General features: G+C 37.8%; 1 protein-coding gene across 1 annotated transcript; it reads left to right on the top strand.

The window, feature by feature from the left end:
• The first annotated feature begins 688 nt into the window (after positions 1-688).
• LOC115991060 lies at positions 689-21163 on the top strand. The gene is made up of 5 exons (XM_031114809.1): positions 689-1440; positions 1670-1834; positions 4464-4574; positions 6907-6969; positions 20778-21163. Exons 1-5 carry the CDS (start codon positions 870-872, stop codon positions 21161-21163), a joined length of 1296 nt encoding a protein of 431 aa, XP_030970669.1. The 5' UTR covers positions 689-869.
• Positions 21164-21505: the final 342 nt, after the last annotated feature.

The following is a 21505-nucleotide window of genomic DNA, read 5'->3' on the forward strand; positions in this document are numbered from 1 at the left end:
CGGTGTTTATTTTTTGAAGTTAGCCTCATAACACTCTTGATTGTATTAGTAGTTCTAAATGTGTAATGCTAATGAAAAAATGTGTAACTGTCAAATTAGAATAAATGAAAAATTATGAAACTAAATTAAAAAAAAAAAACCTCATCACATGTGCAAAGCGCATGTAATGAGGCTAGTTATAACCTTATCAGATTAAAATATCAATCAGTTTTTAGTGTAGGGAAGAATTGAACTTCAGATCTCTTATATAACTATTAAAGATTTTACCAATTAAGTTAACTGGATCCCACATATATTTATTTTTTATATAACAGTATTTAAGATTAAAAAAACCAAATTAATAAAAAGGTTAACGGTTAGTCAGATTGGACCGTATGGTCCAGTTCGGCTCTGAAAAAATCGTGTAAACGTGAGTCACATGACATGACTTCAACTACACAGCTCCACTAATAAAAAGAAGTTTTAAATCTTACGTAAAGAACTTTCTCAAAAAAAAAAAATCTTACGTAAAGAAAGATTCCTCTGAAAAAATCGTGTAAACGTGAGTCACATGACATGACTTCATCTGCACAGCTCTACTAATAAAAAGAAGTTTTAAATCTTACGTGAAGAAAGATTCTAACAATCTTCCATTATAAAAATCCTAGCACAAAGGTTTAAATTCTACATTTTTTATTCTATGCAAAAGAGCATCTAATTTAGTCTTTGTAACATGCTAGCAAAATTTGCAAACTTTACCCCCTTAAATAAGCAAAGTAGATACCCTTCAGGCATCCACTCTCTTGTAGATGCATATATGGTAGCCATCTGTAAAACAAAGCACAATGGCGGTATGAAACATAATTATTCCTCACACACATACAAACAGGATGATCGATTTGGAGTCGGGGCAATGCGAATGGGTCAATTTGGAGTTGGGGCAAGGCGAAGGGGTCGATTTGGGCAAACTGAGGGAACCTTATGTGGCAGCCTTGAATGGAGACTGGGACGCCTTGAAGAGTTTCTTCACCAAAAAAGAAAATCGCCAGCTCTTGTTTGCCAGTATGACTATCGATTCGGACACTGCACTTCATATTGCAGCATACAGCGGAAATAAAAATGTGCTTCAACATTTGGTTGGTCTCCTACCGCCCGAAAGGGTACACGAGGCCTTGTCCAGGAAAAACGATCACGGTAACAATACTTTTCACGAGGTGGCCACCACCGACAATGTTGAAGCAGCAAAACTCTTGGTTGATGAACTCAATGACGCTGAAGTGCACCAGATACTCAAAGCTGAAAACCAGCTAGGTGAAACCCCGGTATATAGGGCCGCTGCCCATGGTCATACAAAAATGGCCAAATTTCTGCTTGAAAATTGTGACCGCATAGATCTGCACATTCAAAGAAGTAGTGACAGCGTGTCCATTCTCCATGTTGCTGTCATAGGCCAACACTTTGGTCTCTCTCTCATACACATTATTCCTGTTACATTCAAAATTAGAACTTTCTAATCACAGACTTGAAATTATTGCATCTGTACAAATGATGAGAAAATATGCTTATCTTTGGACTTATTATTATTATTTATTTATTTTGGAACAAATATTTGAACTTATTTTCTTCCCTAAAGCATTATTTTGCTACATAGATATAGCGCATGCTTAACGGTCTCTATCTTTCGATACAGACACCGCAATATGGTTATTAGGAAAGGACAAGACACTTGCAACAAGAGAGGCAACAATAAGAGAGGGAGAAAGTGGCCAGACGTGTCTTCAACTGCTAGCAAAAATGCCAACTGCTTTCCGTAGTACATCCCCCTTGGGCACACTGGAGAGATTCGTCTACGTTTGTACGTCTCTACATCTCTTATCTCATGTTCTTCACAACAACATTATTTTTTTAACAAAAATGAAATTATATCCATAAATTTGACCAAAATTTATTTAAGGTTTCTAATTTTACTTTCATTTAATTAAGTAATTTAATTTTTTAATTTACTCTTTTTGGGTCAATTTCTGTTAAATATTGTGTGTCCAAATTTAAAATTTTAAAATTAAAAAAATCCAATTAAGTATTAAAAAAATATTTTCCAGAAAAAGGCATTAAACCAAAGAAAAACACGTCAATGTCGTCCAACTATCTCCCACATGAGTTCGTCCTCGAAACCCTCACATGGGTTTGCAAACTTGGCCAGACGTGCTGGCAAACTTTGGAACTCCTCCATCACCGGCATCAATTTCATCAGTGCCCACGGCCCACCTCAATTTGGCGAACCTATTATATAAGAAGGGTTTTACTTACGTATGCATATATTAGTAAAATTATTTTAAGAAAATTTTTATAAGAAAAAAAAAAGGTGATTGGCCTTTTTTTTATGATTTTTTTTTAATTTTTAAATGTATAATTAATGTATATCATAAGGATACACATTGACCCATATAAGAATAATAACAAAAAAAAAATTGATGCATTCGGTTTCTAATACTTAAACACTTATAGAAATATTTTTTTGGTGAAAACACTTACAGAATTTACTCTAGCAAGTTGCGAATTTATTTTTATTGTCTCTCTCGTCCCTTTCTTTTTTTTTTTTTTTTGGTTCTATCTCGTTGAAGTTGAAGCTCCATGACCGGAGCTCTAAGCTTCTCCATTTTCCGCCACTCACCACCACCATCACGGTGGTGGCCTCTCCGAGGCAAAACTGACCCCTCTCTCACGATCTCTCTCCTCGTCAAAGTCTTTATGGCCGGACCTCAAATCTCTGTCACCACCACCACTTGCAGTGGTAGCTTGCTGGTTTACACACTTTCGATCTCACTTTAGCTCTCTAGATCAAGCTCATAATTAACCTCAAATCCCCTCTCTAAATAAAATTCTCTCCAACCCCTAAACTCTCAGACTCTCTGCCTCTCTTTGATTTGGTACCTAAATTGTTGCTAAGCAGCTTATGGACCAGGGGCGAGTGACAAAGCTGTGATGGCATGTAAAAATGTAGTGGCGTGTGAGGTGTTTGTGGGTAGGTTTTCGTGGATGTAAACTGCAGATGATGGGTAATTGAGATTGGTTTATTAGTGTTGATGGGTTGTGGGTTTTATGGATGGTAGTGTGGTTGGTTGTTGTGGTGGCGATTATGGTTTTTCTGGCTAGTTGTGGTGGTTGCTATAGGTGATTTTAGTTTCTGTTGGTGGTGGATGGATGGGTTGATCTGAGTATGGGTTTGGGTGGTAGCCGGCGGATGGGTTGATCTAAATTTAGGTTTGGGTGATGAGTGTGTTGGTTCCCAAATAATATTATCATAAAATCTATCAATTCAAAATAACAAGTACCATTGGTGCAGTGATCATTCTACAAATATAAATGCTTGTAAGGATACAAATATTTACGTAGAAAACTCTTTCTCCTTAAAGGGAAAAACCATAGAAAAAACTTCGAATCAATTCACTGTTGTCAAGGTGCGGTTTTTTCCGTGCTGCCGTCGTTTATTGACTTTGGTCTTATGAACAGTGTATGAGACTCACAAACTTCACTTTTCAGTAACTCTTTCATTAAAAATGGGTCCCACAGCACTATTCACATATTTAAAAATTATTTTGCTACAGTGTTCTCAGTTTTCAGTTTCAGCAAAATAAGTTCTATCCAAACAGACCCCAAATCAATTATAATAATTTTTGTGTATGTCTCATGACTATAGAAAAAAATTTCTTCTTTTTTTCTTTACTCACACAAACACTAATTATCTATCTCTCAAAAGTGGCAACACTTTGCTCTCTCCTCTCTATTTTCTTCTCCAAGCATAGCTCTCTCTTGGTTGTTTTCTTTTTCTCTAAGCAACTACCTTTTGGTTGCTCTCTTTTCTCTTGTGCCGCTTCCTCTTTCTCTATGTTCTATTCAATATGCAGCACACACAAAACCTAATAAAAATTGTCTTTATATATTAACCCAGCCACCTTACACACCTACTGCACACGGATCCTAATTCAACTAGAATTTGGATTCTTGCAAGTCACGGCCAGAACAAAACAAGTCCATAGATGGGCTTTAATGCTATGTGGGCTAGACTATGCACGTGGTGCAACAACAGGGTAGTTGAAAGAGAGAGAGAATCTGAAAGGAAAACATAGAAATGGAGGAGAAGAGAGGGAGATGGGTTATATTATTTTATTGAGTAATGTATAGCAACATTAGTTGAATAACAACATTTCGTGGAAGTTGGAGAGACCTTAGTTGAATAAATTTGAAAATTAGAAAATTCAATTGAACAAAAATAACATTAAAAATCTAAATCAATTTTGGGCTAAACGTTTTTTTTTTTTTTTTTTTTTTTTTAAGAATCAATTTTGGGTCAAATTTAAAGGTTGTAATTTGCATTTTTAACTTATTTCTATACAGGACTCCATTTACTTTCAGCCCAAATAATTCTTATCATGCTTTAGGACAAATATAATAACATAATTTATTTAAGCACATTATTAGTGTAGGCCTTCCTGGCTATGTCGATGACGTTGATGATGGAGCTCAGACACTATCAAGTCAAATGGAAGATTCAGTGAGCGGCCAGAGTATCCAATCAAAAAATCTTTCTTCAAGAGGTATGTACACAATGAAATCGTTCCTAATATTGGCTAATCAGAGCATCAGCGTTGGACAATGTCAATGCCAAATATTAGAAGAATTTGATATTTTAAGCCTTAAAGTGTTCTGCATCAAGGAATGTTAATCCCAGGTATTGCAAATTTTTTTGCAATACTGCTACAGTACAATTCTATCTTTGGAATTGTACTGTAGCAGTATTGTAAAAAAAAAAAAAATATATATATATATATATATATATTTTTTAATCAACTTTCCCTGACATTTCTCTCTCCTCTCTCATAATTTCTGTACTCTTCTCTCTCTTCATTCTCTCTTTATCATCTGCTCTCTCCTCTCTTCACACCCAAACATCATCCACCTCCCAACATCTCGCAGTGGTTCATTTTTTCTGGTGGGTTGCGATCTGGCGGTTTTTTTTTTTTTGTTTTTTTTGTTTTTTTTTTGGCCTGTGACCAGTGCTAAAAGGAAATGGTGGGTATTACTGAGGTGAGTTATGGGTCACGGAGATCGGAGTGGGCTGAATTGGGTTGTGGGTATGGCTGAAGTGGGTCACGGCGTGGGTCACAAAGATCGGAGTGGGCTGAGGTGGGTCACGGAGATCGGAGTAGGCTGAAGTGGGTTGTGGGTATGGTTGAAGTGGGTCACGGCATGGGTCATGGAGATCGGAGTGGACTTAAGTGGGTTGTGGGTATGGCTAAAGTGGGTCACGGCGTGGGTCATGGAGATCGGAGATTGGAGATCGGAGTGGGCTGAAGTGGGTTGTGGGTATGGCTGAAGTGGGTCACGGCGTGGGTTATGGCATGGGTCACGGAGATCGGAGTGGGCTAAAGTGGGTTGTGGTATGGCTGAAGTGGGTCACAGCGAGGTCAATGTTTCTGGGTTTCTATTGTGAGGCTGGGTTTCTGTTGGTGAGTCCGGTGTTGTTGGGTTTCTGTTGTGATGCTGTTTTTTTTTTTTTTTTTTTTTTTAATATGGGAATTTTGTTCCGGTGGGATTTTAGAGGAACTCCTTTGTACATGTCGCCGGAATCAGTTAATCACAATGACTACGAATCGCCGACGAATATTTGGGCTTGTTGAGTTGTGGTTGTAGTGAGAATATTTTTATATTATTTTTATTTTACTTTATATTATTTTAATGTGTAGTATGGTAAAATAGAATTTTGGGATATTAGGTGTGTTGTAAAATGGTATGGTCTAATTGATAAAGTAGCTTTTTGAAATTGTAAAATGGGATAGAGTAGCATTTCCTGATGCTAATGTTCTCACGACTGTAGCGTGCATGTGGAATAAATTTTTGCTAAAAATCATATTTGCTTATTTTTCTAGTTAAAAATTGGCAAAAATAGAGATGCACCTTGAGACTTTAAAAACTGTTTATAATAAAATAAAGTGTATTTGGGTATTTAGTGGTTTTCGATAATTTATTTGCGTAAGGTTTATTATGAAAATATAGTTTATGGTGATTTTTAAGCTAAATATGTGACAAAAGCTAAATGCTAGTTTTGTTTATATATATATATATATATATATTAAAGTGCTAAAAGATTAAAAGCTTTTGGCAAACGAACCTAAAATAAAAGCTAAAAGATTAAAAAGGTAGCTAGTACATCAACTTTTTCAAGCTAAACTCACTTGGACCTAGTACCATGGTTTTGAAAACCGGACCGGACCAATACAACCGAGAACCAACTTTCAATTCAGTCCTGTTATGGGCAAAAATCGGAAAATTTTGAAAACCGGTCAGTTCAACCGGTCAAATCAGTTACTGATTGGTTGGGGTTATCTAACTTTCCCAACCTAAAACTACGTTATTTTGGTCCTAAAAATTAACCCTTAAGTCCTTAGTTCACTCTCTCATCTCAGAATCACTCATCATGCCTCTTCTCTGAGTTCTCTCATCTTTGTGACTCTCACTCACCTCACTCATGACTCAACTCAACTCAAGCTGTCTCTACCTCACTCTATTTTCTACACCTCTCTCTACTTCACGCTCACACATAGTCTCGCGCTCGTGGCTCTCAATTTTTTTTTTCCTTCTCATCCTCACGACATCTGAAGTTCGATTGGGTTTTTTTTTTTTTTTTTTTCCCCTTCTCGGTCTCGCCCTCACCCTTTGAGCTCTACTCTCTACTTCTAAGTGTCTGGGTTTTCTAATTGGGTTTTGTCATTTTGATTTTGATTTTCTCAGTTTTTTTTTTTTTTTTTTTCATTTCTCTCGGCTTCATCAGGTAATAATTAATATTCTTTTCTTTTTTATGATTTTGATTACTTGATTTTGATTCTGATCATTTTCTCTGTTCTTTTTTTTTATTTTTTTATTTCTCAGATTCTCAGATTCACAGTTCATGTTCTCAACTTCATCTTAGGTTCTCCTTCCGTGACTTCACTGGTAAGTGGTAACTTCTATCGTTAATTCTCCTTTCAATTATTAGTTTACAATAGCATTTTAGTTTATTTGTGATTTTGTGTATATTGTGAATTTGATTTACAAAGCATTATTTTTTTGTGAAATATAGTTTATAGAGTATTATACTATAGTTTGTGTATGTTGTGTTGATGAATTTATTTGTTGATAAAATGGTTGCTGCCAGTCTGAAATTGTTGAGAAATTGTTGACTATTGTTTATGTATGTTGTGTTGATGAATTTCTTTGTTGATAAAATGGTTGCTGCTAGTTTGAAATTGTTGAGTGAAATGAAGTCCGCCTCTGCCAGTCTGAAATTGTTTGTGGATGTAAATGTAATGACTAACGAACTTATTTATTTGGTTTTGTTGAAAGTTTAATCATGTTAAGTGATAGGCCAAAAAAAAATTGACCCCTTGTGATAAATTAATTAATTAATTAACCAAGTTTATTAATTAATCAAATTAACATGCAAAGCACATGGTAGCACAAACAAATCACTAAACAACTAAATATGCAGCAGAAAATAAATAACACGGTGATTTGTTTACGAATGGGGAAAACCTAACGGCAAAAACCCCACCGAGTGATTTTAAAGGAATCCCAAGTACCTTACCAGCCTACAATTGAACCCTTACCGCAATACCCAATTGAACTTGTTCAGTAGTGATAGTTCCCCTTTCAATGCACGGCTCCCAAGTACGTGACTAACCAATTACGCAGATCCTAGTACACGACTTCAATCACCAACTAAGAAGCTTGCAAAGTTCTTCAGTTCATCCACACGATGAAGATCAAGAAGATGCTTGGTCACAAAACCCTACGGTGCACATACACAACAACTTCTTCAAGAGAAAGAGATGAACTAGGGTAAGAACTTCATCTTCGGTCACAATTTGCTTGAACAGAGTTTGCTCAATGCTTGTGCAATTTGTGAACTCTTTGATGGCGCTTAAAACAATCCTTTTATATGTCTAAGGTTAGGAGAAAAGAAGGCCTAAAGACACATTCACAGATTCCAAGAAAATCATATCAGAATTTTGAAATTCTTAAATCTCAACAGATAGGAGGTGTCGAGTAGCTGTCGAGCAGGTGTTGAGCACACGAGCTAAACAGCTTCCTTAAACCTCGAAACATGCTAGTTGTCGAGCTTTAGTAATTCTGCACTTTCAACTTGTTTTCTTGAACAAGCTTGAAGGCTTCAACATTTGATCTTGAAACATGGTTTCTTGAAGGATTTAAATACATCATAAATCTACCCAAATACAAGTAAAGTGCATTTTGTTAAAGGATAAGTCAATTACATAAAATCATGACATATATTCTTAATATGTGAAACATATATGTCCTAACAATCTCCCCCTTTGGCAATCCGTGACAAAACCACAACAAACAAATGAGCATATGAGAGAAGTCATAAATCACTCAACTCATACTCATTTGTTGAATACAATAAAATCTATCTTAACACAAACTCTTGAAAAACTTGGCAAGAAGAGAGTTTATGGCAAGTAGACTTTGACAACATGTATTTCTAAAACATTTTAAACAAAACTCATTAAGGCATCTTTGTGTAAAACAAAAATAATAGATTGCATACAAGCATAAGAAACATGTGTATAAAGAGAGAAAAGAAACAACACATGTAAGGGTAGGTGAAAGAAACATACATCCACATATAAAGAGAATAAGTACAATGTATGTGAAAAAGTGGTCACAAGACCTAATGTACAAGAACAATGTATCTATAAAAGAAAGAAAGGAAAAGATACATAATATCCTCATTACATCCCTCATATCAATACTCCTCCTAAGAAAATGGTCCTATACTAACTCTCCCCCTAAGAATGACTACTCTCATATCAAAAACTACTCCCCATTTTTGTCACGAGTGACAAAGGGTAAGAGTGTCAAGTAGACATCTCATCGGTAGAGCTAGCATCTCCATCATCTTCATCCTCAAAAGCATCATCGTCATCATCATCATCATTATCATCATCATAATCAGAATCAAAAGAAGGTGGTGAAGGAGTAGCCTCAAGAGCAAATCCGCCCATGGTCACCTGTCGTCATGCAATACAGCCAACACGGACGTTCATCTGATACATCTCTATAGAGATTGTATCTAGACAAGCATCCATACGCTGTAGCTATGCCATGATGTCTCCTAGAGTCACATTGCCTAAAGAAGAGGAGGGAGCAGATGTGGATGGAGCAAAACGGGATGGAGCTGAACAGGAGGGAGGAGATGCTGAATCCGACTGCCTCGACCGAAACTGTGCCTCGCTATGTTTAACGGTAGTGTAGTCTATGGCACATATGACAGAAAAATGGTCGGAAGAGGGAAAAGGAACAGAAAAATGGCGTAAGATCCTCATGATAGCGGAAGGAAAGATGAGCTTATCACGAGATGCCAAATCTAGATGAACATCTATAATAGAAAGAATGAAATGAGAAGGGAAGTCTATAGTAAGATGCTCAAGAAGAGACAACAAAAACCTAGCACGAGGCTCTATGATGGAGTTGTAGTGAGAGAGTGGATGAAGTACAAAAGTCATCACCATGTTAATGAATCTAGGACCTTTAGCAATACCCCAATCAGAAGGGCGCTCACAGAAAGCAACCATGAGCTCATCCTTGGATACAGTTTGCAGACGCTCACAACTAGGATAGTCAAGAAACTCTATCCTAGGAACTTGAAGCACATCTGCAACAAGCTGCAGTGTGACAGGAATGTGCATACCTCGAAAGGCGAGTGAAGAAAAGAGGTACTGAACGATCAATCTCGTGCATGTTAGAGTAAAACTCCTGGATAAGCACGAGAGGACAAGTGACTGGGACGTCACACAGTGACTCCCATTCCTCACTGTGAATGACAATGGGAAGGCCAGTGTCAGCGAAGTCTGCCAGAATGACTTGGCATTCCAAATGAACACCTCGTTTAGAAAATTACTCCAAGATTGTCTTGTGGGCTTCATCATCATAGAACTGAAGAGAGAGAGGAGCAGAATCAGAAGATGAAGAAGTTCCGGAATGAAGAGGGTTCCGAGCCATTTACACTTAGGTGCCATAAACACGACTAACGTAAACAGAAAGAGAGGGAGAGAAAGAAAGAAAATCAAAAAAGTCCCAAGCAATTCAAATATAACAAGTATATTGAAAAGAGAGTACATATGCATGGGAAATGCATGAACATATGACATGTAAAATAAATTGCATCATGGGTTCAGCCCAATCCAAACCTATCAGCATACAAACAGTTTGCACACATCTAAATGCATGACAATACTATTATAATGCTAATGTGATGAAATATATGAGATTTTAAACTCATTTAAGTGAAAACCCATCCCAAAATTTCAACAATAACTCATTAATTTTGAAAAACCCTAAAATTTTTCAAAAACCCGAAAACCTAGGTTTCAAAACATGAAATGCATGATGAATGAGAGATAAGTGAGGAAAATCTTGAAAAAGCTTGAAGAAACCTTGAGGATCAAGATTGGAGTGAGATGAGATTGTTTGGAAGAGAAAAGAAAGAGCTATTGAGAGAGAGATCGAAAGAAAAGAGCTGCGGATCGCACGAGGAGAATAAATAGTGCCTTAGTTTCTCAACAGATGATGGTGTTGAGAGGTGTCGAGACATTTGTCGAGGAAGGTGTCGAGAAATTGGTTTTCAACAGATACAAGTATCAAGGAGGTGTTGAGGAACAAACCATCAAATACAAGAACAGAAGCTCGATCGATCCACCAGGTGTAGAGAAGCTATCGAGGAGGCAGAAAGTTTCTTCGATCCACTAGGTGTCGAGAAGTTAACGAGATTGCAATAAGAAAAAGCTGAAGAAGCTCAACAAACAGCAAGGTATCAAGGAGGTGTCGAGCTAGCTTTTAAAAGCAATTTTTTGAGAAGTGAAAAACACATACATGAATGCAATCCAACATGCAACTCAACAAATGATCCAATCAACATATTAAGCTTTCAAAATCATCTCTTAACAATAATTTTAAGCACTTGGATCTTAAAAAAAAAACACACACACACACACACTAAACAAGTCTAACCGATTTTATTTTTCAAAAAACAAGTCAAGACAGTTTAGTGAACATGCATTAACACATGTAAAACCTTGTGATGGCCAAATCACATTGTACCTGCATATGTATCAAAAGTAGCAAAGAATGTTGCATGTTGTGTGTGAAAAACATCGCAAGATTTCATAAGTGTATACTTGTTATGACGATTTGAGATATGAGAAAATCACTTTAACTCACACACAATCATAACTGTTTGATGGGGACTATCACCTTCAAGGTGCATCCTATAACTCTCACATCTCCTAGAATACACGCTTGCAATCATATTTTAAGTATTTTTGATCTTTTTGCTTTTTATTTTTCTTTGCATATTTTTCTTTTAAGCAAATCATGCATGGGCGTATAAGAGATAGAAAAGAAATACCCAATGATGGTAAGCATTTGACATTCCAATTTTGCTATGCTGAAGTACACAAATGTCATTGACACTGCACTTTTGCTATGCCGAAGCATACAAGTGTCATATTATGATTGACGGGCAAAAATGGTGAGATGGTTATTTATGCCTTTCTCTTAGGATTTTTTTAGTTCTACCCGTCAAAAAGAGTGATACGAGTGTTAAGTACAAGAGATAATTTAATCTTACTCATCACAAACAAAAGCCACAAAGCTCACTTACTTAGTTGTGCATAGAAATGCTCATCTAAACTACAAAAGATACAAAGTTTAGAAAACTTTGTTTTAATGGCCATCTAAGGTACACAAGTACCAATGTACACAAAACACACATTGTTTTTGTATTTTTCTAATTTTTCAATTTTTTTTAATTTTTATACAAAAAAAAAAAAAAACAAAACAAAAAAAACAAAACAGAAAAATAACCAAACAAAAACATGTTAAACAAAACAACACAATGAATAAAACTAGACTGACTCAAAACTTGAAGGCAAAACACACAAGTAATGCACACACAAAAACAAGAAGAGAGAAAGAGAAAAGTGATAAAATCATTTGGAGCCCTTTTCCTTCCACACCTTGGAAGAACCTTTCCGTCTAGCAAACCCTTGAACCGGCGGTGAGGGGGAAGAGTTAAAACCATTCAAGTTTGAAAGGAACATGAGGGCTTTGAGAAGATCTCCAAGAGGAGCAAGAGAGGATTGAAACTGATTTTGGTTCCCATATGCTATCATGCCGTTGCTTTGTTGAGTGGCTAGCCACTTATAGCAATTTGGTCGAGTATGACCGATAACTCCACAATGATGACAAAGATACTGCTTCTTCTGTTTAGACTTTTGAGAGTTAGCCTTTTTAGCCCTAGGGTTTTTTACATCTTTCTTCTCAATTTCAGGGGGTGCTCCTAAGATAGATTTACCCTTGTCTAAGTTCTCACTAGCTAATTCAGTTTTAATCTCATTGTTCTCAATTTTAACATTCTTAGCAGGAGGAACAAAAACAGTAGTACTAGTAGAAGCAATATTCGAGGAAGAGAAACCATACCCTAAATCTGTTCGATCTGAAGCAGATTTCTGAATGCTGAGCATCTCATTAAGCTTCGTACTTGAAGTCCTCTCAAATTGAGCTCTGTCAAATTGAGCTCTGACTTGAAACAGCTCCGCTTCAAGCTTCTTGGTCTTCTCAGCCAAGAAATTGTTCTCGAACCTCAGTACTCTAATAGTTTGATTAGCCTCATCAAACTTTGTGGAAAGCTCCTCACAGTCAAGTTCCACATCACTGAGCTTCTTGGTGGTTAGCTTATACAGTTTCTCATGCTTCTCAGAAAGCTTGTACAGTTTTTCATAGGCTGTATGGATGTCATCTTGATCATCCATCTTCTCAAACTTGGATTCCACCAATTCTTCTTCTTCAACCACATCTTCAACAATCCCATCAGTAGGATTAATAGTGGCAGTGAAGGCATTCAAGATTCCGTCATCCTCATGGTCGGAATCATCCTCAAGCTTGGTGTCGCTCAAAGTAGCTGCAAGTGCCTTGCTCTTCCTAATGCTCTTAAGATATGTAGGACACTCATGTTTCATGTGACCAAAGCCTTTACACCTAAAGCACTTAGGTCCTGTGGGAACAGTGTACTGATCACCATCCCTAGCATCTTTCTTCCCTTTGTCTTGACTCTTGAACTGAGAAGAACTAGATTGCCTACGGTCCTTGTCAAAGCCCTTTCCATTGGCATTCTTCATAAACTTCTTGAACTACTTGGTGATGTAGGACTTCATCTTAGAATCTTCATCATCTGAAGACTCATCTGTCTCACTGGTCTTGACCTTCAGTGCCATGCTCTTGCCTTTACCCGTCTTGCCTATTCTTGTTAACCCTAGCTCGTAGGTCTGTAAGTTTCCAACCAACTTAGTCAAAGGAATCTTGTCAATATCCTTTGATTCCTCTATCGCCATGATCTTGGCATGGAATCTCTCAAGTAGAGATTTAAGCACCTTCCTTACAATCTTGGGTTCAGGAATGGTTTCCCCAAGATTGAAGGCCGAGTTCACTATGTCCTTTAGCTTGGCATAGAACTCATCGAATGACTCATCCTCCTCCATCTTTATCTCTTCAAAGCTTTTAATGAGTCTCTGAAGCTTTGAATCCTTGACAACTTTTGTACCCTCATAGGTTGTCTGGAGGATGGTCCATGCTTCTTTAGTAGTTTCAGTAGAGGATATCTTCTTGAACTCCTTATTGGTAACCGCACTAAATAAAGCATTCAATACCCTGCTGTTGAAGTTTGCCGCCTTGATCTTGGCTTCATCCCAATCGGCCAGCGCTTTCTTTGGCTTAGTCCAGCCAATCTCGATAGCTTACCACACCTTCTCATCTAAAGATTGCAAGAAAGCTCTCATGCGTACTTTCCAGTATGCATAGTTAGTGATGGTTTTTAGACCCCTTAAACAATTGATTTAACCTAGGTAATTAGCCAAGTTGTTACTAGGTCCAATTAAACAAGTCTAGGTTATCACAATAACAAAGATCAAATCATGCAAAGCAGCGGAAAATAAATAACACAAGATATGATCACCCAGGAAACCAAACAGGTAAAAACCTGGGAAGGATTTGACCTAGCTATCCTCAAGGTAAACTTGAATCCACTATCTTAAAAGAATCGAAGTTCATACAATAAGACTTACAAGCCCCCATGCTCGACTTCTTATTGCTACCAACCAGTAGAACTTACTGACACGACCACGTGCAAACTCCGAATCCACGGACTCCTTCTTTCTTGGATTCACCACCAAATACAAGCACACCCGCTTGTGTTTTCTTTAAACTTCAATGGTAGCAACTGAATTGATCGTCAAGGCATAGATAAATCTTCTCCTTGAAAACCCTAAGTTTGTGTAAAGGAAAGCTCCTCTAGATCTCACAAGAGATTTACACAAACCGCAATTATGAGCAACACTAAAACGTGGCTAGGGTTTGCCTTTTATACTTAGGACAAATAAGAAACCCTAAAAATGTTTTAAAACACTTAGGGCTGAGTTGGAAAAGTCTGTAGAAAATCTTTCTGCCCGAGCTTCGATCGATTGAGCCAGGCTGAAAGGCACAATGTTTTCCTACTTTAACTCGATTCCAACTTTACATAAATGCACAACGTTGAGCTAGACTAAAACAATTCTAAACACATTGTTTTGATCATGGTTTGCCAACAATACAAATTAGAGTTCTAAATATATAAAATCATAAGATTTTAGAACTTAACAGTTAGTACCATCAAATAAAGGAGGTATAATTAATGACTGTCCTCTATTCATGACAAATAGGAGTCAACAGATAAAACACAACAAAGATTAACCCTAATCAGAGTGTGCCTACTCTGATACCACTTGATAGGCCAAAAACAAATTGACCCCTTGTAATTAATTAATTAATTAATTAACTAAGTTTATTAATTAATCAAATTAACATGCAAAGAGCGTGGTAGCACAACAAATCACCAAGCAACTAAATATGCAGCGGAAAATAAATAACACGGTGATTTATTTACGAATGGGAAAAATCTAACGGCAAAAATCCCACCAGGGAATTTTCAAGTCACCACTCCCGAAACTCTACTATTATCACAACAAGCGGTTACAAGTCAAGGAATCCCAAGTATCTTACCAACCTACAGTTGAACCCTTACCCCAATATCAAATTAGACTTGTTCTGTAGTGACAGTTCCCCTTTCGATGCACAGCTCCCAAGTACGTGACTAACCAGTTGTGCAGATCCCAGTACGCGACTTCAATCACCAACTAAGAAGGCTGTTGGCTACAAAATTCTTCAATTCATCCACACGATGAAGATAAAAAAAATGCTTGGTCACAAAACCCTACGGTGCACATACACGTCATCTTCTTCAAGAGAAAGAGACGAACTAAGGCAAGAACTTCATCTTCAGTCACAATTTGTTGAACAGAGTTTGCTTAATGCTTGTGCAACTTGTGAACTCTTTAACGGCCCTTAAAACAATCCTTTTATATGTCTAGGGTTAGGAGAAAAGAAGGCCTAAAGACACATTCACGGATCCTAAGAAAATCATATCAAAATTTTGAAATTCTTAAACCTCGACAGATAGGAGGTGTCGAGTAGTGGTCGAGCACACGGGTTGAACAGCTTCATTAAACCTCGACACATGCTAGATGTCGAGCTTTAGTAATTCTGTACTTTCAGCTTGTTTTCTTGAACAAACTTGAAGGCTTCAATACTTGATTTTGAAACATGGTTTCTTGAAGTATTTAACACATTCTAAATCTACCTAAATACAAGTAAAGTGCGTTTTGTCAAAGGATAAGCCAATGACATAAAATCATGACATATGTTCTTAATATGTGAAACACATGTCCTAACATTAAAGATGATTGTTTTGTAATGTTATTATGTTAAATTCTTTAAAAAGATGTTATATACTTGTATTTTTTTTTAAAGGAAACATATTTATTACTATTGGTTTGTTAGTTTTAGTATATTAAAAAATTATTAATTATTTATATAATTTAAATAAATAATAATTAAATTATTTATGACATCACCAGTTCTACCATCGTTCAGAACCTGGTTCGACCAAAAAACTGGTAATTAGCTCCTCGATTGTTTCTTTCACCGAACCGGTTTTTAAAACCATGCCTAGTACACATACCTTTTCAAAGTGTGGTTATAAGGTTATTGAGAAAAATGACCCCAAAAAAATATGGGCCCAGGAAAGTTTTCCCATAAACGTTTTCACTTAGATATTTAGGGTCTGTTTGGATACCGCTTATTGCTAAAAATTGAAAACACTGTAGCAAAATAATTTTTAATTGTGTGAATAGTATCATGGGATCCAGTTTTAATGAAAATTTTGCTAAAAAAAGTACTTGTGGGTCCCGTGAATAGTGCACGGGACCCATTAACAGAGACGTAAACGGGCTGAAAAACATTTTCAACGCAATCCAAACAAACACTTAGCTTATTTGTTATGTATAAGCTTTTAAAGTTTCACGTTTTTTCATATACATCAATTACTAGGGAAAATATCTTCTAACACAATCTCATGAGACTAATGTCTCACCGACATGTGGTCTTATGTGTGTATTGGACCCACATGTCAATGGGACATTGGTCTTATGATTGTCTCATAAAAGATTTTTCCCTGTTACTAACTGATGATGCCAAAAAATCATCAATTGAACTCCTTGTCAATACAGTTGGATGAAGGCATTGGCTTTGTCTAGATATGAACCTTTTGGTGTTGTTCTTCTCTAGCTTTATGGCTGATGATGCAGAAAATCATCAATTGAACTCCTTGTCAATACAAATGGATGAAGGCGTTGGATTCGACCTAAGACGAACCAGCAATAAGGTGTGAAATAGAGAAAAAGAAATATATCGGTGTGGTGTTTGCCAAACACCCTTTGATGATTAAGTTAGAAACGAATTCAATTGAAGTATATCACAAAAGACTTCAACTTAGGAATAGTTTTTGGATGAGAATTGTCTACCTCTTTGCCTTTGGTTTGTGTGGGTTTTTATAGCCCTTGTCTTCATTGTTTGAATGAATATCTTCATTTATGAGATATGGAACCATTGGTATTAATGGCTGGCTTTAATTGTCTACCAAAGGCTATTCATTCGTTGGTGCCCTTACGTTACTCCTTAGTTGCCTGAGGCATTGAATCTCTATTATGGCTTTGTTCGTCATTGATGTCTGTACGTTACGCCTTACATTGAATAACATTTAATTCGTCTGTCAAGAGATGGATGATCTTGATAAATTAACACTCATCAGTAATGAATGTGGAGGCATTATAGACTTCAATGGTATTTTGCCCATTGATTTTTCGGTTTTGCTTTTACCTATCTGGCTCGTTAACCGTTACTTATATCATTTATAAGGAACTCATTTAATGTATGATGTAATCATTCCTCATATAGATGATGCTGGGTTGATGGACGATGTTAAAATTTTCTTCTTTTGCTATATGATGGATGAGGGTGATTTTTCTCCTCTTTAGTTGCCCCACTATTCCTGTCGTCATCTTTATGGACGCAGTTGGAATATGAAAGGTGATGAAGCCAAATTCGTTAGTCGATAGGTTCCTCCAGGCAAAATTCGACGTGAATGAGTTTGAGACCAGCAAGAGAATAATAATGGTGTTTCTCTTCTCTTGATCACCGGAATGGTGCCAGCCAAGGAGCTTTTGCTTAGGTTCTGAGGTGGTTTATGTAGATCTCTGACTTATCTAACCGTTGGAGGCCTCCAATGGTGGTTTTAATGGCTCTTGTAACACCTCTAGTGGCTTTATGAGGTAATTGATTATCTTACCAACGGTGTACAACCATAGGTGACTTTATGTTTAGATCGTCCACCTGTAGGTGACTTGGGTTGTTCGTCCACCCATAGGTGACTTTTTGTTTGGACCGTCTACCCGTAGGCGACTTGGTCATCCGTCCACCCATAGGCGACTTTGTGTTTGGACCATCCACTTGTAGGCGACTTCAGTCGTTCGTCCACCCATAAGCGACTTTGTGTTTGGACTGTCCACCAGTAGGTGACTTTGTGTTTGGACTGTCCACTCGTAGGTGGCTTTGGTCGTCCGTCAACCCATAGGCAGCTTTGTGTTTGGACCGTCCATCTGTAGGTGACTTTGGTTGTCTGTCCACCCGGAAACGACTTTGTGTTTAGATTGTCCTCCCGTAGGTGACTTTGTGTTTAGACCTTCCACCTGTAGGAGACTTTGTGTTTGGACCGTCCACCCATAGGCGACTTTTTGTTTAGACCATCCACCCGTAAGTGATTTTGGTCATCCGTCCACCCTTAGGAAACTTTATGTTAAACCGTCCACCCTTCGGCGACTTTAATCATTCGTCCACCCTTCGGCGACTTTGTGTTTAAATCGTCCACCTGTAGGTGACTTTGTGTTTCGACTGTCCACCCATAGGCGACTTTGGTCGTTTGTCCACTCGTAGGCGACTTTGTGTTTGGACCACCCACCTGTAGGCGACTTTGGTTGTCTATCAACCCGTAGGAAACTTTATGTTTAGACCATCCACCCGTAGGCAACTTTGGTCTTTGTACTCTGATCTCTTTCCTTATTAAGGCTGAATTGGCTGCGGCCATTGAGACTACTAGGTAAAGGTAGAGTTCTTCCCTCTTGATGGATGGGCTTAGCAATGGTGGTTATACATGATAAACTTTTAGCTTCTTCATTCGCACTCGTCCGTCCATTCAAACGCTTTTTTATGGGTTTTGAAGAATGGGAAGCATTTATCAATGGCTCGTGAGACAAACCAATTCATGGTTGCTACCTTGCCTGTCAGGCTTTGGACTTCTTTCATTGTTTTTGGGGATGTTAGCTCCAAGATGGCCCTCACTTTGTCAAGATTTGCCTCTATCCCTCATTATGATACCATGAATTCCAAGAATTTACCTGAAGAAACTCCAAAAACACATTTGGTTGGATTTAATTTCATGTTATACTTACAGTGTGTATTGAAGGTATTTTTGAGGTCGTCCAGGTGTTCTTCTTCAGCCTTGCTTTTCATTAGCATGTTATCTAATTATCACATTGTATGTGGAAGGCCAATCCACTACTAGGAAATCAATTTCCTTGGATATTTAGGCTAGATAAGTTCCTACAATGATGGTTAGTGTAACAACCCCATTGAGGTATTATATCTTGTCACCTATGAAATTTACAAGAAGTGATGTGAATGGATGGAGTCATTCTTTCGTTATCTTTATCTGTTGGAAGGCAAGCATGTAGAGGATGTTTGCTGAACTTCCTTTGTCGATCAAGATTCGATGAATGTTATACTCCTCTATCCTTAACATAATTACCAAGGGATCTTCATGAGGCTGTCTAATCCCTCTAGCATCTCATTCGAAGAAGGAAATATCTGGATTGTCTCTTTTGGCACTATCCTTCGATGAAATGACGAACAAAGTTTTCGCTCGGTTTTACAAAGTTAGCAATTGTATCTGGTGATAGCTTGCTAAACCACACTTTGGCCGTGCCTTTTAGAATGGTTGGGAATGCTTTACACATGATCTCGTCTGGCGTCATCTGTAGGTGCATTAAGGTCTTGAAGGACTTAATATGGTCTAAAGGGTCTTTCAACCCATTGAAGGATTCAAGTAGTGGAAGCTGAAACTTGGGAGGTAATGGATGATTTAGGACTTTTGTATTGAAGGGTGAAGCTATTCTCCGATCATGCCATCTAGGTTGGACAAAGATTTTTCCTTCACTGCATTTCTTAGTTTGTCCATTTCTCTCTCCATTTTGTGGAACATCTCTTCCATCTTAGAGGAGTTTTCTCCCTCCGGCGTTCTTCTTTAATGATTCAATGGATCAGCCATCTCCTCATCATTTTTTGTTCTCCTGCCTTTCTTCATTTCTTTGATCACTTTGGGTTTCGACAATCTGCCTTAACTCCAAATTCTATTGTATCAATTCTTCAATGTTCTCTGTCAATGCTTGAATTTTTTGTGTTGTGGAATCCATATGGTATCGAAAGGAATTCTTTTGTCAAGAAAAGGGAAACAGTATGGCTTTGCAAACATTTCCCACAGAAGACGCCAAACTAATGATGCCAAAAAATCGTCAGTTAAACTCCTCATCAATACATATGGATGAAGGTATTGCCTTTGTCTAGAGATGAACCTTTTGGTGTTATTCTTCTTTGGCTTTATAGCAAGTCTGCCTTTGGAGTTTCATCAGGGAAGTTCCTCGGATTCATGGTCTCACAGAGGGGGGTTGAAGCAAACCCTAACAAGATCCAAGCAATACTGAGCATGAAGCCACCAAAGAATGTCAAAGAAGTGCAAAGCCTGACTAGACGAGTAGCAGCACTCAATAGGTTTATCTCAAGAGATACTGACAAGTGTTTTCCATTTTTCAAGGTGTTAAGGATAGCATTCGAATGGATGGATGAATGTCAGCAAGTGTTTGAAAATCTCAAGATGTATTTCATCATAACTCCTTTGTTAAGCTCATCCAAGCCAGGCGAGGAACTATACCTCTACTTAGCTGTTTCTCCTCACGCGATGAGCTCGACTTTTGTGAGAAAAGAAGGGAAGGCACAGAAGCACGTCTACTACACCAGCAAGGCGTTAAGAGGAGCTAAAGGATGATAGCCACCAATAGAGAAGTTGGCCTTTTCATTGGTGAGAGCAGCAAGGAAGCTCAAACCCTACTTCCAAGCTCATGTCATCAACTTCTTGTCAGATCATCCGCTCAAGAAGACCATGAATAAGCTAGAAGCAACTGGATGACTGATCTAGTGGGCAGTTGAACTCAGTGAGTTTGACGTGAGGTATCGACCAAGTGAAGCAATAAAGGCCCAGGCGCTTGTGGACTTCATTGTAGAGTTTACTCCGGCACATGACCAGCAGAATGAAAACAAAAGGGCAAGAGAATGGATCATCCATGTGGATGGTTCATCTATCCAACATGTAGGAGGAGTTGAAGTAATCTTACAGTCACCCAAGGGAGATCTTCTAGAATATGCATTCCGTCTACAGTTCCAGACAACCAACAATGAAGCTGAGTATAAAGCCCTCATCATAGGCTTGGATTTGGCTAAGGTATTAGAAGCCGAACCAGTAGTCGTCCAAGGAGATTCACAGTTTATCATAGGACTAGTGAATGGAACGTGCAAAGCCAAGGAGGAGTGAATGAAGAAATATTTGAGCAAAGTCAAGCATTACATCAAAGGCTTTACAACAACATAGTTCCACTAGATCCTAAGGGAAGAAAACACGAAAGCTGACAACTTAGCTAGAGTAGCCTTTACAAATGACTTGATTGACAATCAGATCAAAGTCCAGTACATTCCGAGCATAGACGTTCTCAAGGTACAACAAATAGAAGAGGAAGCTAACTGGAATACGCAAATTGTGTCTTACCTCAAGGACGGGCTACTCCCTGCTGATAAGGACGAGGCTCGGAAGCTAAGGGTCAGAGTAGCAAAATTTGTTCTCATGGATGAAGTACTATATAAAAGGAGTTTTTCTTAG

The sequence above is a fragment of the Quercus lobata genome, chromosome 5 (genome assembly GCF_001633185.2).
Source record: "Quercus lobata isolate SW786 chromosome 5, ValleyOak3.0 Primary Assembly, whole genome shotgun sequence".
Classification (NCBI taxonomy): Eukaryota; Viridiplantae; Streptophyta; class Magnoliopsida; order Fagales; family Fagaceae; genus Quercus; species Quercus lobata.